This window comes from Caloenas nicobarica, chromosome 1 (assembly GCF_036013445.1).
Source record: "Caloenas nicobarica isolate bCalNic1 chromosome 1, bCalNic1.hap1, whole genome shotgun sequence".
In the NCBI taxonomy this organism is placed as follows: domain Eukaryota; kingdom Metazoa; phylum Chordata; class Aves; order Columbiformes; family Columbidae; genus Caloenas; species Caloenas nicobarica.
In genome coordinates, this window is record NC_088245.1 from 31,059,484 (window position 1) to 31,075,177 (window position 15,694).

General features: G+C 53.2%; 1 protein-coding gene across 1 annotated transcript; it reads right to left on the reverse strand.

Moving 5' to 3' along the window:
• Nucleotides 1-442: 442 nt before the first annotated feature.
• On the reverse strand, nucleotides 443-8,964 carry LOC135984413 (POTE ankyrin domain family member B-like). The gene is made up of 17 exons (XM_065626742.1): nucleotides 8,896-8,964; nucleotides 8,531-8,719; nucleotides 8,112-8,285; nucleotides 7,917-8,023; nucleotides 7,283-7,417; nucleotides 6,164-6,312; nucleotides 5,932-6,008; nucleotides 4,259-4,361; nucleotides 4,076-4,140; nucleotides 3,866-3,943; nucleotides 2,871-3,023; nucleotides 2,552-2,721; nucleotides 2,258-2,351; nucleotides 1,651-1,763; nucleotides 1,091-1,232; nucleotides 687-735; nucleotides 443-612 (listed from the first exon to the last, which is right to left on the reverse strand). The coding sequence occupies exons 1-17, from the start codon at nucleotides 8,962-8,964 to the stop codon at nucleotides 443-445; spliced, it is 2,037 nt and encodes a 678-aa protein (XP_065482814.1).
• Nucleotides 8,965-15,694: the final 6,730 nt, after the last annotated feature.

Below are 15,694 nucleotides of genomic sequence, written 5' to 3' on the forward strand. Positions count from 1 at the left end.
ATTAAATAGCAAGCTGCAACAGAACAACTGGAACTAGATGCAGGGCAATGGCTGCACAAGGTGGAATGGAAAGGTTTGCAGGCTTCATTCCTGTCCCTTGTGTGCTCTCTGTTTCCTGGCAGCGACACTTCCTCTGCTCCAGCATCTTCTCATTGCTAATGGCGGAGGTTCAGCAGTGACTGGGGAAGCGTGGGAAAAGAAAAGGCTTTGTATTAGTTTTACAGCAGGCTGGGCCAAAGGCTGTACTGGGAAGTGGCTTCTGGAAGTACAGCACTAATGCGCAGATCCAGATACCAAAAACCGAACACTCAAATGTGTCAACAACAAAGCTACAGCCTGTGGGCTACAGCCACAAGTGGAAAATTGTGTTCCATGGAGATAGGGATCAACTCCTTGTGGTTTTTGCCTTGTTTCCTGGCCAGCTCTTTCTCCCATCTCTCTTTTAGACTGCTTTACTGGGCTGTGACCTACCGAGGGAGTCCCAAATGACTTCTGAGCCTAATCCTGGGTTCTGGACTGGCTCTCCCTGAGCCCCAGGCAAAGCGGAAAAACTTCTCGCAGGTCCTGGGTTGATCTTGCCTGCTGCACGTGTTGTTTCAACTGAATCTCCAGCTGTTGGGAAACGTCAACAACTTGTAGGCGGCAAACCAAAAGCAAGCCAAAGAGAGAGCTCTGAAGTTACTCACTTCTGTGGAAATCCGCAAGGTGGGAGGCCATCGAGACTGCATTTGTCACCTGCTGACAGAATGTTAAAATGTTTTAAAATCCCGGGCTATGATGACGACCCGCTCCGCTCTTCTCGCTTGGCGCCCCTGGGACTGCATCCTGCTTGGAGAGGCCATTGAGCTCAGCAGCCCTGCTGGGACTCCTGGCTCGTGGCTTTTAGCCATCAGGATAACTACATCCGTGTTCCTCAATGTCATCACCATCTAATGCTACAACGGCAGCAGGAGCATCAAGAGAATTCAATCAATTGCAAAATACAGCTAACAGATAATCAGCAACATGGAAAATAGTATAGGACGAGAATCATACAGGTTCCAGCAGAAAAAGGAATCACCTCCAGTCCACCAAACGAACCAGAGCTCACCTTTCTTCTTTGTTTACCAGCTTGCTGGGCCACCTCAGAACAGCTCTTCTTCATGTCTCTCTGGACACTGGGCTGGGACTCTCTCTTCCTCCCTGCGTATTCCATCACCTTTGTCTGAGATGCCTCCAGAAGCGTCTCCAAGCTGTACAGCAAATTAGTAAGGAAAGTGTGACATAAAGCAACAGTCGGTCTTTTTCACCTCCTCTTAGGTAAGCAGCACAGCCATGGCTTGCTTCATCTGTAATGCGCTTGACAGGCCAGGAATTGCTGAGAGCAGCCAGCGCTCCAGTGCCACACATCACTTGGAGGGCTCAAAGTTCACCTGAAGAGAGGAAGAAAAGACTTCCTTCCCTCCCAGCAGAACTGCAGGCAGCCTGCATTTGCAAGGCCTCGTGTAACTTTCTAAAACCAGGGACTCGTGCAAAGAAGCGCCTTACAAGATGGAACATGAGGCTTGAATTTGCTCCCAAGCGGTTAGTATGTGCTGTTACGTTAAGAGTTCAGTAACGCTTGACTACTACTCAACGTGCTGGTTTTTTTAAATCACTAAAAAGCCATGCCTGGTAGGTTCTTCCTCCAGCGCGCCATTACTTCTCCGTGTTTTCTCCGGAAGCGCTTCCAACTGGCGTTTCTTCTCAGACGGCCTCTTCGATTCCCTGCTTTCGCTCCCACGCTTTCAAAATACAAAGATACTTCACACACAGAGCACAGGAACAGGATCCCTATGCAGAACGTCAGACAGATTTCTCCAAAGAAGTCAGGCCTTCAGGATGAAGCGCTCGGCACCACCACAGCCCAAGGAAAGTCTGCAGCTGAAGGTACCAAATGCCTCTCCACAGCCACTGTCTGAAGTGCTGCCTGAGGTCTCAACCTCACAAGTGTTCTAAAGCAGAACACAGCGAAGCCAGTCCCTGTCTGTCAAGTCCTTAACAAAGACGGCATTAGGTGGGACTAAAGTAGGACCGGCTGTAGTCTCATGGGGCAACTCTCAAAGCCAGAAAGCTGGGGAGTGAGGCAGCAGGACTTTCAGGGCAGCCTGTAGTCAGTAGAACAGATGAAATGGTCTCTCCCAGGCTCTTTGGGAAAACCTCTTCTTCAAATTTCCCCACCCGAATATGGACCTAGGCTCTGGTAGCTCGTGAAAAGGGAAGGTTCTGACTAGCTTACTGAGGCAGAGGCTTGCAGGTCTTTGTGAAGGGCCTCAATGGTCTTGGCTTGTTGCTGGGCTGTGGCTTCCAGCCTGGCCATTCCAACTTGGAGCCTGAAAAAGAAGTACAGGTCTTATCACAGAAGTCCGCAAGACCACAAATCCCAAAGGAAGAGTGTGATAGAACCTCATCTAAAACAAAAGCATCTTTGAAAACCATGTAGTAGTATCTTGCCGGGATGCAGGAAGACAGTCCAGTTGTTTTCCCGCAATCGCAGAAAGCAAAGCCTTGCCCCACTGTGTGACTTCCTTACTGTTGCAGGCGTTCTTCCAGCTCTGGGATAGCCGCAGTTCCAGAAGATGTGACCAGAAGGCTCTGCAGGTTCCTGGAAGCTGTTAGCTCCCTCTCCTTATTCTCTATGGCATTCTCCAGGGACTCGGCATAACGCTCGCTCCGGATAAGCCGTTCTTGCAGTTCCTGCAGCTGTCAAACCAAAGCAAGAATCGCCAGCAGTCAGCTTAGGTTTGATAAAAAGGAGCGGACCCCCAACTAAGGCTCTGTTCCTCACTCTGGTTTGCAACAGAAAAGGCCTGGGCCCCTGCCAAGAGACAAGAGACAGGCTTTCTCCCTACCTGAGATTTAGAGCTGTCCAGTTCCTTCTGCAGCTGCAGTTTCTGTTCCTGCAGGCCCCTGCTGTAGCGCTTCTCGGCTTCAAGTGAAGCTTCTGCCAGGGAGTACTTTCTGAAAGTGTTGGCAAGCTCCTGCTGCAGCCATGTGAACCGTCGCTAAAGAAACGGTGTTGCATGAGCATGGAGAAGTCAATAAGAAGATGACAACAGGACACATGCTTTTAGGCATGGGATCATATCATTAGATTGATCTTCAGCATGGCCAGCAGCTGGAGGGAGGTGGTCTCCCCTTCTGCTCTGCTCTGCTCTTGTGAGCCCCACCTGGACTACTGCATCCAGCTCTTGGATCCCCAGCATAAGGAAGACATGGGCCTGTTAGAGTGGGTCCAGAGGAGGGCCACAGAAATGATCAGAGGGTTGGAACCAGAGTGGTGGCACACTGGACCAGGCTGCCCAGAGAAGTTGTGGATGCCCCGTCTCTGGAATTGTCCAAGTCAGGCTGCACGGGGTGTTGAGCAACCTGATCTTTGGAAGATGTCCCTGCCCACAGCAGGGGCTTGGACCAAATGATCTTTAGAGGGCCTGTCCAACCCAAACCATTCTATGCTTCTATGACTCAGTGAATTCAAAGATGAGAGATTTTGGCCACCACCAGCAGGCATCTGCTGGCACCTTTCTCAGCTGAGCACACCCAAACTATCTGCAGCTCATCATGAAGCTTTCTCTTTCCTAATACACAGAAAAGGCTTCCGTATTTTCCTCCTCAGAACAGAGGCTGAGAGGCTGTGCCACCGGCTTTTTTCTAACCGACTGTTTTCCCTCTTTATGCAGCACTTCTGCTTCACAACGGGAACAGAATGAGGTCCGAAATAGACTTCAGGTCCCAATTCAAAAACTGCCTCTCAGCAGCACTCCTAAAGGAACTCCGTAGCAAGAACAGGTCTCCTGACACTGACAGGCTTGCTTTACAGATATCTGCATCAGGCCCTAAGAGTCACCTGACTGTCGCCTTGACAATCGGTTTGTGTCGAAGCCTCCTTCTTGAGCGGAAGCTCTTCTCTCTCCAGCGCACAAACCTGAGCGAGCAAGAGCACAGACCGACAGACAGTGAGGAAAGGCATCTGCAGCAACCCTGCAGCATCACGCTGCGTTTCAGCAGCTGGGCTTAAGAAGCGTAACAATTGCGTTAGCTCAGGAAGACAAAGTACCTCATCCAAAGAAGAGGAGTCAAAATCTTCTTCTTCTTGTGCTGCTCCTGCAGCTGGCAACACATCTACAAAGAGGTAAAAAGCGCCACGCTGCTGGGAGTGCTTATTTCACTCTGCTATTCCCCATCTGCTTCAATCCAGAGAAGCTTACAAAGGGAACCATTTAGTCCGTCAGGAAATTACCATTGTGGCGCTCCTCTGCAACAGGCCGCGCACACGCTCCTTGTTGGTTTGCAGCTGGAAGCAGCACGGCATCCAACAGTTCCGTTAGACCTTCAGAATCCGTCTGTGTAAATATAAAGATACGCGTTAGAACTGCCACTTCCAAAGAAGGGCAATGAAGCTGGTGGAGGGTCTAGAGAGCAAGTCCTCTGAGGAGCAGCTGAGGGAATCAGGGCTGTTATTCAGAAGATAAGGAGGCCAAGGGGAGACCTTATCGTTCCCTACAACTACCAGAAAGGAGGTTGTGGCGAGGTTGGTGTCAGTCTCTGTTGCCCAATGTGCAGTAATAGGACAAGAAGAAAGAGTCTTATGTTGTTCCAGGAAAGGTTTAGATAGGATATTGGGAAAAATTTCTTCACTGAAAGAGTAATCAAGCACTGCAGCGGGCTGCCCAGGGAAGCGGTTGAGTTACCCTTCAACCATACGCTTGGACTCGATGATCTTAAGGCTCTATTCTGGCCTAAGCGATGCTAGGATTCTACCTCAGAATCAAAAGAGGAGTCATCGTCTTCTTCTTGTGCTGCTCCTGCTGCTGGCAACACACCTACAAAGAGGTAAAAAGCGCCACGCTGCAGAGAGTGCTTCTTTCAATCTGCTTTCCCCCACCCGCTTCACTCCAGAGAAGGCTACAAAGGGAACCATTTAGTCTGTCAGGAAATTACCGTTGTGGCGCTCCTCTGCGACAGGCTGTGCACACGCTCCTTGTTGCTTTGCAGATGGAAGCAGCACGGAATCCAACAGTTCCATTGCATCTTCAGAATCCGTCTGTGTAAATATAAAGATACATGTTAAAACTGGCACTTCCAAAGAAGGGCAATGAAGCTGGTGGAGGGTCTAGAGAAGAAGTCCTGTGAGGGGCAGCTGAGGGAAGCAGGGCTATTCAGTGAGGAGATAGGGAGGCCGAGGAGAGACCTTATCGTTCCCTACAACTACCAGAATGAAGGTTGTGGCGAGGTGGGTGTCGGTCTCTTTTGCCAAATATGCAGTAATAGGACAAGAAGAAAGAGCCTTATGTTGCTCCAGGAGAGGTTTAGATGGGTTATCGGGAAAAGTTTCTTCACTGAAAGAGGTATCGAGCACTGCAGCAGGCTGCCCAGGGAAGTGGTTGAGTCACCCTTCAACCATACGCTTGGACTCGATGATCTTAAGGCTCTATTCCAACCTAAGTGATGCTAGGATTCTACCTCAGAATCAAAAGGGGAGTCGTCGTCGTCTTCTTCTTGTGCTGCTCCTGCTGCTGGCAACACACCTACAAAGAGGTAAGAAGCACCACGCTGCTGTGAGCGCTTATTTCAATCTGCTTTTCCCCATCCACTTCACTCCAGAGAAGCTTACAAAGGGAACCATTTAGTCTGTCAGGAAATTACCATTGTGGCACTCCTCCTCCTCGACAGGCTGCACACACACTCCTTGTTGCTTTGCAGATGGAAGCAGCACGGAATCCAACAGTTCCATTGCATCTTCAGAGTCCGTCTGTGTAAATTAAAAGACATGCGTTAGAGGTGACACAGACTCCTTCTCGAAGATCTTAAGGGTCTGTTTCAACCTAAGTGATGCTGGGTTTCCAAGCCTGAGTCAGAAGCAGCAGCAGAAGGTAAAGAGCCAAAAAGTAAGCACGCCCAGCCGGGCCCCACCTTCAGAGAAGGTACCTCAAAATCAGACAGGGAATCAAAATCTTCCTCTTGCTGTGCTCCAGCTTCTGGCAAGGCACCTTCAAAGGAAATAAGAGGCACGATGCAGTTGTGAGTGCTTATTTTACTGTGCCTTCTCCCATCCCATGGGCCCTGCCTTTAACAAAGGGTTCTCATTCCCCTTCAGGCCACAGCGATTTGTCCTCATCACCTCCTCCACGGTGGGAGATCCTACCTGCTCCAATCTGCACAGGTGCTCCCAGGGGAGGGGCAGCAGTCGTCCCAGAGGAAGAGATCTCAGGTACTGCTGCACCTCCTGTGCCTCCTACAGAGCATTCTCCTGTCCTTTTACTTCTTGCGTATTCCTCCAGGATCTTAGAAAGACTATATACAAAAAGGAAGGAAACGAAATTGGTGAACGTACCCCCATACTTGCATACGCTCTCTACTGGAAGTGCAACAGCCATTCTGGAGCCATCGTACACATATTCAGAACCAGGTGCGAAAGGTAACACACACACGCGCACACACACACACGTACACAGAACTGACTGCAGTCCTGTTGCAGACTGAAGTACTCACTACAGGCATGTTCACAGTACAGGTGCCTGTTCCTGTTGATGGGGTAATTCACCCCTGCTGGCTACAGTCTCATGTTATAAACCCCCCTCTTCTCCATTTTGGGGGCCAGCGAGACTGACATCTAACTACAAGGCTTCTACCTCAGTGGGATGCTATACTAATGCTGCAGCCACTCTTCACGCCAAGCTGGGGTAACGTCTCCTGAAACTCCTTCCGGACTTTGAAGGGTTTCAGAAATTCCCATCCTTATTCTGAGGCCCCGAGAGTGTAGAGAGCTCCTAAGTGGGATGCCAAGAGGCCAACAAAGATTGCGGTTGCATTCCAAGCACTGCAGGGGTTAACTACATTGCACAGGTGTCATGTTCTAACAACCCTGGCAGAGGGGCAGTTGGGGCTCTGGAGAGAGACCACTTTCAGGGTTGCTTCATAAGCAGAAGTAAAAACAAAACAAAAAACCCCAAAGAAACAAGAAAACAGTAAAAACATGCTCCAGGCCAAGGCTGCTACGCAAAACGGTGCATTAGCGCAAGACTGCTACTGTGCCAGAAGCCTGCAGCGAAGGAACCAACCGCTTGTTTTGCTAGAGCAATCGTCAAGCATGCTTTGTTCCGAAAGCTGTGGGTTTTTACTCCACGGAAGGAGATGCATCAGAAGATGTCACTGAGCCCAGCTTCAGAAAAGGTCTCAACACCCCATTCAAGCAAAAAGGGCTGTACATCAGCGCGGACATGCTGACAATGCAGCTGCTCTAACAAGGATGTCAAACACTTACCCAGAAGTAAACTGATCGAGATAACCCATATCTGTGAAGTCGTCCTTGCCGTGATGAGAAAGAACAGCACCATGCTGAAGAAGAAGCCGTGCTACATTCGTATTCCCAGCATAAGCGGCAATCTTAAGAGTGGTCCTAAAGCGTCCAAGAAACCATAGGAAATAGATCAGCTTCTGCAGACATTGACTTGCCCTTACTTGACTCCTCCTTTGCTCCTCAAACAATTCGTTTCCCCTCCTACAGGCAGAGTGAAATTACAGCAAAACGTGTGGATGCGTCGGACAATTGAGTGTGGTGGGACCTCAGGAGGCCTCCAGGCCAAGCGTCTCCCCAGAGCAGACTCAGGAGGTCTGTGTGTGTGTGTGCCTGTGTGCATGCGTGCATGTGTGTGCACGCTCACGCGCACGTGTGCGTGTGTTGGCACCACAGCCAACGCTTTCTTGCAGTCCTCAGTGCAGAGATCATCCCCTGAGGTAAGAGAGCAGCAGAGTGTGGGTCTGCTTTCCCAAGTGGCACAGAACGAGCTCCTTCTGGGCAGCTCCTGGTTCTTTTTCAAAGCTCATTCCTATAGCTCCCAACAATCCAATCGGAACAATGCTCAGGAGTCCCACGCACGCTTTTGACAAAACTTCACCTTTGACACTTATCTCGAGCGTTCACGTCAGCTCCGTTTTGAAGGAGGAACTCAACCATCTCTTCACGGCGCTCGATGATTGCAACGGCAAGAGGAGTATATCCCAACTGAAAGGAGAAATCGTCTCCCTTAGAAGAACACAGGAAAGTCAAGCGAGTTTGGGGAAGAGAAGCCTTACCCAAAGCCCAAGCTTACGTCATTCCGAGCATCAATATGGGCATTGTGCTCGAGTAAGAGCTCCACCATCGATTTGCTGGGCATGACAGCAGCCATGTGAAGGGCAGTGTTGCCACCAGCACCTTTGTGGTTGGGGTTGGCGCCGTGCTCCAGCAGAGCAGTCACGCAGTCTTTGTGCTGATGCTGTACTGCCTGGAAACAAGCCACAAGGGAGGAGTAACTTCCAACATGGACATTTCTCTCTCTCACAACTCCTGCATCTTTGCGACACGGGAAAGTACGAGCGTCTTCTAAGATTACGTAATATATGCTCCTTCCCCACTGACTGCAACATACCTGTTTCTACGCAGGCCTACGTAAAGAATCCCGCGAGGCAGGTATCGCTCAGTGCATCACTGACAAGCCCCACGTACAACAGCCTAACGTATTCCACGTACCAGCATCAGCGGCGTTTTCTTAAACATGCCACGAGGGTTTAGCTTGCACTTCTTGCCTGCCAGAAATCGAACGACATCTGCATGGCCGTTCGCACAAGCAAGATGCAGAGGCGTCCTAGAAATTAAATACAGCCAGTTAACACAGACAAGACAGCTGAAGACATCGTTTCGGGCTGCGGTGCCCACCGCCTAGGGCCACAAGGCTCAACTGCCAAAAAGGAAGCCAAAAGCCAGCTTTCTCGTGCCAGAGCCGGTGGCAGCACTTGCACACCCAAAGCCTGGGGCTGGCTAGGCACAATCCTCAGCACATCTGCTGAGCCAGGAGGCATCTCCTAAGCTGTGTCAATGAAGCTGCACGAACGGACTCCTGTGCCCAGGCACTGGTCCCTGCCTCCAGCCAGGCCTGCCCGGCCACCCAGCACAGCAAAGGACATGGCGTCTTGGCAGCCTGGAGCTTCTGGAGGCCACGTAAGTCTACGGAGACCGTGGAGTCTGCGTAAGCTCCTGGCTTTGCCCCCGGCGAGTCCTGCACCGGATGTGTCCTAGAGACAGGGGAGATGGGATTTCTAGCAGCAACGGGAAGCTGTGCCCTGTGGCTCTGCGGCTCCATGTACCGCTCAAGCAAGACCGGCAACAGTCAGGCAAGAGGAAAGGAGCCGTCTCTGCTTGCACAAAGGCCTGCGGAGCTCCACAGAAGGGTCACTACAGGGAGCAGGCTGGCAGAGCAGGCAGAGTGGCGCATCCGCTGGCCCCTGTCCCAGCTCGGGCGGCCCTCCGGTACGGGCAGCGCTGTGGAGCCGGCCTGTCCCTAGGGTGCTTGCGATCGTGCTGGGCTTCGCTGGCTCTTCCAGCCAGGGCACGTGGATCTTCGCTACGGGCACTGCCCGCTCCTTACTGCTTGTTGGCGTCCCGCGAGTTGATGCGGAATCTCTTCCGCCACCAGATTCCTTGCAGCCGGGCGAGGTCGCCGCTGGCGGCCGCGCTGTGCAGCCCGCCCCGGCCCTTCTCCCGGATCTCCGAGGCCCCGGCGGTGCTGGGTGCGCAAGCGCTGTCGGACGGCGGCCGCTCCCGCGCGCTCCTGAGCAATGCCATGAAGCACTGCATGCTTCGCGGCGACGAGGGCACAGCCCGCTCCGGGGTGAGCAGCCGCAGGAGGCGCCCGGTGGACTCTGCCGAGCCCCGGGAGAGCAAGGAGAGGAGGCGCGGAGAGGGCAAGTGAAGCCCAGAACCGAGCCCCTCGTGGACAGTTGTAGAGGGAGCGGAGAGGGCAAGAGCAGCCCAGAACCGAGCCCCGGGCGGACAGTTGTAGAGGGCGCGGAGAGGGCAAGTGAAGCCCAGAACTGAGCCCCGGGCGGACAGTTGTAGAGGGCGCGGAGAGGGCAAGAGCAGCCCAGAACCGAGCCCCGGGCGGACAGTTGTAGAGGGCGTTGAGAAGGCGAGAAGAGCCGAGAAGAGGCGAGTCCCGAGCGGGTCGCAGCTCCCGACGCTCCGAACCACACACGCGCTGCCGGTCCCGCTGTGGCGGCGACAGCACTGAGCGCCGGCGCCTGCAGGGGGCGGCTTCACAGCGGCAGCTCGGGGCGTCACAGCCGGAGGGACGGGGGCGTCACCGCGGGAGGGACGGGGGCGTCACCGCGGGCGGGGGGACGCCGGCCCCGGGCGAGCGGGCTGCGGCTCCGGCGTTGGGGCTCCCGCGGGGCCGGGCGGCCGGGAAGTGCCTTTGCCAATGCGCCATTTGCACAGCTGCGGTTCAGGAGCCCAATTCGCTGCCGTGTGCAGACTGTTGAAGGATGCGTCCGTCTGCGTCGGGCGCGGTTCTGGGGGAGAATACGGCGGGGGTGGCCACAGACGGGGCTGCTGAGGAAGCGCTGAGCGCGCAGCAAAGCTTCGCCCTGTCCCACTGTTGCTAGACAGCCCAAAAAGACCAGACAAGTGACTTCTGTGGGAATCTCGAGGTCCCTTGCCACGTGGCTTCCCCCTCCTTCCCTGCCTTGTGTCACCAGATTGCGTCATGCTGAAGCAGTAGGCTCTGACTGTGTTCAGTGCCACCTGAAGCCAAAACCCCAAGCAAGCCCGACCTTAGAAACTGAAGGGCAGGTACATTTGCAGTCTGCTGGACTGCAGGGCAGGTACATTTTGCATGCAAGAGTGGGTGGGTTATTGAGAGGGAGGCCAAGACCTGTCTTTGAAAATGTGCCATTTACAGCATATGTGCTATTCAGGAGACCAATTTGCCTGCTCCTTAGGAACAAAATGTTGAAGGATGCGCCCCCCTGTGCAGTAAAATGCAGTAGGAGTGGACACAGAGGGGCTTGTTGACAGCCGCTGCACAGACACAAACACACAGTCATTTGCTTCGTGGCGGCCAGAGGTGAAAGCACCTGTTAGCTCCCTCTCCCTCTTCTTTAAAATCACAGCAAGAATCCCCAGTAGTCAGCTTAATTTTGACAAAAAGGAGTGGACTGCTTTGGCTCTCATGTCAAGCCTCACAGGCCATGTTACTTCTTCATCTTGTATACTGGCCCCTCTCCTACGTCTGCAGTGATTTCCTACAGCCTTCCTTCAATGCTGCCGCAACACTCGTCCTCACTGTCCAGGACCCCAAACATCTCATTTGGTGAAGGATCCGACCTGCTCCGGTCAGTGCAGGGGTGCCCAAGGGAAGGACAGCAGTTGTCCCAGAGCAAGAGCTGTCAAGTACTGCTGGGCCTTGTGGGCCTCCCGCAGGATATTCTCCTGTCCTTTCACAGCCGGCATATTGCTGCAGCTGCTTAGGAAGGCTACATACAGAAAGGAAGGAAATGCATTTGGTAAAGATACTGATAACAGGAACAAAAATCCTGTAGAAACACCTAGGCATAATGTAACAAGACTAGGCCTGATGTAGCAAGACCAGGCATAATGTAACAGAAACCTAACAGAGAAACGATAGCTCTAGAGAGACTGGACATGAGGCAAAGTGGGCTATCCTTGGCTTGCAAGCTGGGAAAGCGGAATATTCCACTAAACGAAGAGCGGGGTACGTGACTTTTGCTGAGCAGCAGCACAAAATGACAATATGCTTGCCGAAGAAACTAGGTCAAGAAGCTGACACCGGGGGGGGCACCAGGTGCAAAGACTGCCGGGGACCACTAGAGACCCCCGATGAAGACTCTCGAATACCAAAGATGGACTTCCGGGAAAGGGTGGGGTTATGTAAATAATTTAGGCTTAATGTAGTAACTGAGCGGTAGAGACAAATGAATATGCAACAGGTATATGGAATAAATACCAAAAAGTGCAAATCACGCACACGCTCGATTAGAGGAGCAATCCTCCGAGCGTCCGGCGTACTGTAATAAAAGTGCCTGGTGTTTAAGACTTTCAAAACAGTGTTAGAGAGTCTTTTTTTGCTGACTTTTCGATATCAATACCCCCACACTTGCATACACTGTGTACTGGAAGAGCAACGGTCGTTCATGAGCCATCCTACACATCTTCACAGCCAGCTGATAAAGAGTAAGGCACAGACGCGCACACACACACAAACACACACGCACGCAGGGCTTACTGCACTACTGCTGGAGACTGAAGTGCTCACTACAAGCACTGCAGGGTTTATCTGGGTTGTGTAGCTGCCTCACCTCATGCTAATGGCAGCTCGGGCCTCTCTCCTCTGTGAAGGAGAGATCCGCTTTTGTCTCGAGTGCTGAGGTGGAGGCAGCAGTCCCACGTCTGTGGGAGAGAGAGAGCTGGCAGCAGCTGTGGGGTGGACATGATAGCAAGCAAAGAAAATATTGCCTTGCACTTGATTGCTGTGCTCTCATCAGCTGTTGCTGCGAAACATGGAGGGTGGCTGGGGCAGTGATGTGCCCAGAGAGTCTCCTGCGTGGAGACAAGACCCATGTGCACCCTTTCCCTGGGTGCTTCCAGCACCGACACCCACACACTGTGGGGAACCAGTGCAAGACATGCAGGAATGAAAAGAATTGCTTTCGGTCAGATGTGTTGCGTTCCCTGACGCTACCTGCTGCCAACTAGGGAAGAGATGCTGAGTCAGGCTTTTTGTGACGCCGGTGTTGGAGTTCAGAAGCTACATACTGCCTAGCAGCGACCTGGTGGTGGACAGGAGGAGGGAGGGCCAGAACCATTCTGGTCCTCTCTAGTGCTCTCTGTCACTGGAGCTGTCTCTCTCCCTGCACACCCCCAACATCAGGGCAAGTGCTGTGCTCAGGTGTTGCAGAGGGGTTGAGCAGACTGCTAAGCAGCCAGATTTCACCTGCTTGCACATCACCACGGAACTTACTGCTGCTTATTTCCTTGGCCTTTATGGGGAGTTTGCAGGACTGTTCCTGGGCAGAGGTCTCTTTCTGAGTTATGTGCAGAATGGGTCCAATTTACAGTTTGAAGGTACGTTTGGTATCTTCTAAAGGCTGTTTTGCTGTTAGAGCCCGGAGATCCCTTAACATTCACCAATGTGAAGGGTGGTTGCCTGGAGGGGCAAGTCTGTTTTTGCCAAGTGTGCTTTGCCATCTTTGTGAAGGGCGGCTTCTCGAAGTCGTAATGCCTAGCTGGCTATCTCCTTGCACTTGAAGTAATGAGGACTGGGCCAGGTGGACCTCCAGAGCTGGCCGCTTCCACTGCTGCCCAGCCAGACCTGAAGCACGATGCTGCTTCTGCACTTGCAGGTCTCAAAGCAGGGCTTAGAAATCAAGATTCCCTTGGCTAACTCTATGGCCATTCTTCACTGGTGGCATCAGACCTCGCAACATGACTTGGTGTCTGAGGAGCTTGTTGCCATCTTTGTGCCTGGCGATGCTGGCTACAGTCTGCGGTTGTTTTGTCTGTTGCATGTAGCCCGAGGAAGACTACGGTTGCAGCTAAGCTGAGGTCAGAATCGGGCTAAAGGCTCATTTAGTCGGGCAGGAGGTGTAGCCGAAGGAAAGCGGGCCTGCAGCTTGAAGTTTCCGGACCACAGGAGACATTTGTGCCTTGAAAAGCCCAGCATCATCGAGGGTGGAAGGAGCCTCGTCTCGCCCACCTCGTCGGTCCCTGCCCTGCTCAAAGCAGGGTCAGCCAGGGCAGGTGATATAGGGCCACATCCAGTTTGGAGCATCGCCAAGTGTGGAGACTTCGCAAGCTCTCTGTGGCACAAAGAAGCCACCAGCAGGCTGAGCTGGGGCCTCAGGCCCCAGGCCAGGTGTCTGGGGCCTCCAGCCCATGGGACAAGGAGGCCCACTGAGGCGCAGGCAGAGGCCGCCAGGCCCTGTCTCAGCTCTGTCAGGCCATCCCTGTCTCCACCTCTGTCTCAGCTCTGCCTGGTCCTGGCCACAGCCCTCGGTGCTCCAGACCTGCCCTCGACCTCCCCGTGGCCCTGCCTGGCCAGCACTGGGCTGCGTCTGAGCCTGCCTGCCAGCACTGGGCCTGATCCCCAGCCCGGCCTGGCCTGACATCTCAGCTTGCCCTCAGAGCCGCTGCCTCACCGGGCACTTGCTTGTCCCTCTGGGCTCTTGGCTGCGCCGTCTGCCTGCCCGGGACTGCCCGGCTGGCTATGGGACCCCCTTGTGCTCCCCGTCCCCAAGGGAGCAGCATGCCTGTGCTGCTCCCTGACACCGCTCTCTCACCACCCCCACAAGAGAAAATGTTTTTCCTTAGGCTGAGGTGGCATTCCCCCATTCCAGCTTTTGCCCACTTCTTCGCACCTTTCCCCTCGGTGGGCTACAAATCCATCAGATCCCTGTGGGAGCTGCAAAGCTTCCATGGCTACCAGAAGCTCAACCACCACCTTCTGCCCAGACCACCAGGAGGATTGCTCTAGAAAGGCGGGAAGAGTCTGGTAACTGATTATTAGCAGTAGCTCAGCGCTAGTCCCCGATCTGAGCACAATCATGGCTCAGGGCTCCCCAGAGGAAAAGGACACAGATGTGTGCTCCCTGTTGCAGACGTCTGCACGACTGATATTCCTTCAGAGCAAGGACAGAGAGAGACGTGTATCTAGTGGAGTGCCTCGAGGGTCAGTACCGGGGCCAGTATTATTCGGTATATTCATCAGTGACTTGGATGAGGGAACTGAGTGCACTGTCAGCAAGTTTGCTGGTGACACCAAGCTGGGAGGGGTGGCTGACAGGCCAGAAGGCTGTGCTGCCATCCAACGAGACCTGGACAGGCTGGAGAGTTGGGCGGGGAAAAATTTAATGAAATATAACGAGGGAAAGTGCAGAGTCTTGCATCTGGGTAGGAACAACCCCAGGTTCCAGTATAGGTTGCGGAATGACCTAGTAGAGAGCAGCGTAGGAGAAAGGGACCTGGGGGTCCTGGTGGACAGGAGGATGACCGTGAGCCAGCGTTGTGCCCTTGTGGCCAAGAAGGCCAATGGCATCCTGGGGTGTATTAGAAGGGGGGTGGTTAGGAGGTCGAGAGAGGTTCTCCTCCCCCTCTACTCTGCCCTGGTGAGACCGCCTCTGGATTATTGTATCCAGTTCTGGGCCCCTCAGTTCAAGGACAGGGAACTGCTGGAGAGAGTCCAGCATAGGGCAACAAAGATGATGAAGGGAGTGGAGCATCTCCCTTAGGAGGAAAAGCTGAGGGAGCTGGGTCTCTTTAGTTTGGAGGAGACTGAGGGGAGACCTCATTAATGTTTCTAAATACGTGAAGGGTGAGTGTCACGAGGATGGAGCCAGGCTCTTCTCAGCGACAACCAATGATAAGACAAGGGGTAATGGGTTCAAACTGGAACACAAGAGGTTCCACTTAAATTTGAGAAGAAACTTCTTCTCAGTGAGGGTAACAGAACACTGGAACAGGCTGCCCAGGGAGGTAGTGGAGTCTCCTTCTCTGGAGACATTCAAAACCCTCCTGGACGCATTCCTGTCTAGCCTCATCTGGGCGTTCCTCCTCCAGCGGGGAGATTGGACTAGATGATCTTTTGAGGTCCCTTCCAATCCCTAACATTCTGTGCTCCTGTGATTCTGTTAAGTGCCCACATGGGTTGAGAGCCTGAGTGAGCCTTCAAAGATAGGACTGTCCCCATCCAAACCCGCGAGGTCCCAAGCGCTCCAGTTGGGCAGCAAAACGAAGACACGGACTAGACGACACAGTTTATTAAATAGCAAGCTGCAACAGAACAACTGGAACTAGATGCAGGGCAATGGCTGCACAAGGTGGAATGGAAAGGTTTGCAGGCTT

Coding starts and splice junctions, on each gene's coding strand:
- LOC135984413 (XM_065626742.1), bottom strand. CDS start 8,964: ATGTCCTTTGCTGTGCTGGGTGGCCGGGCAGGCCTGGCTGGAGGCAGG. Junction 7,418..7,916: donor GCTCGAGATAAGTGTCAAAG/GTGAAGTTTTGT, acceptor TGGACGCTTTAG/GACCACTCTTAAGATTGCCG. Junction 4,141..4,258: donor TGCAGAGGAGCGCCACAATG/GTAATTTCCTGA, acceptor ACCTCTTTGTAG/ATGTGTTGCCAGCTGCAGGA.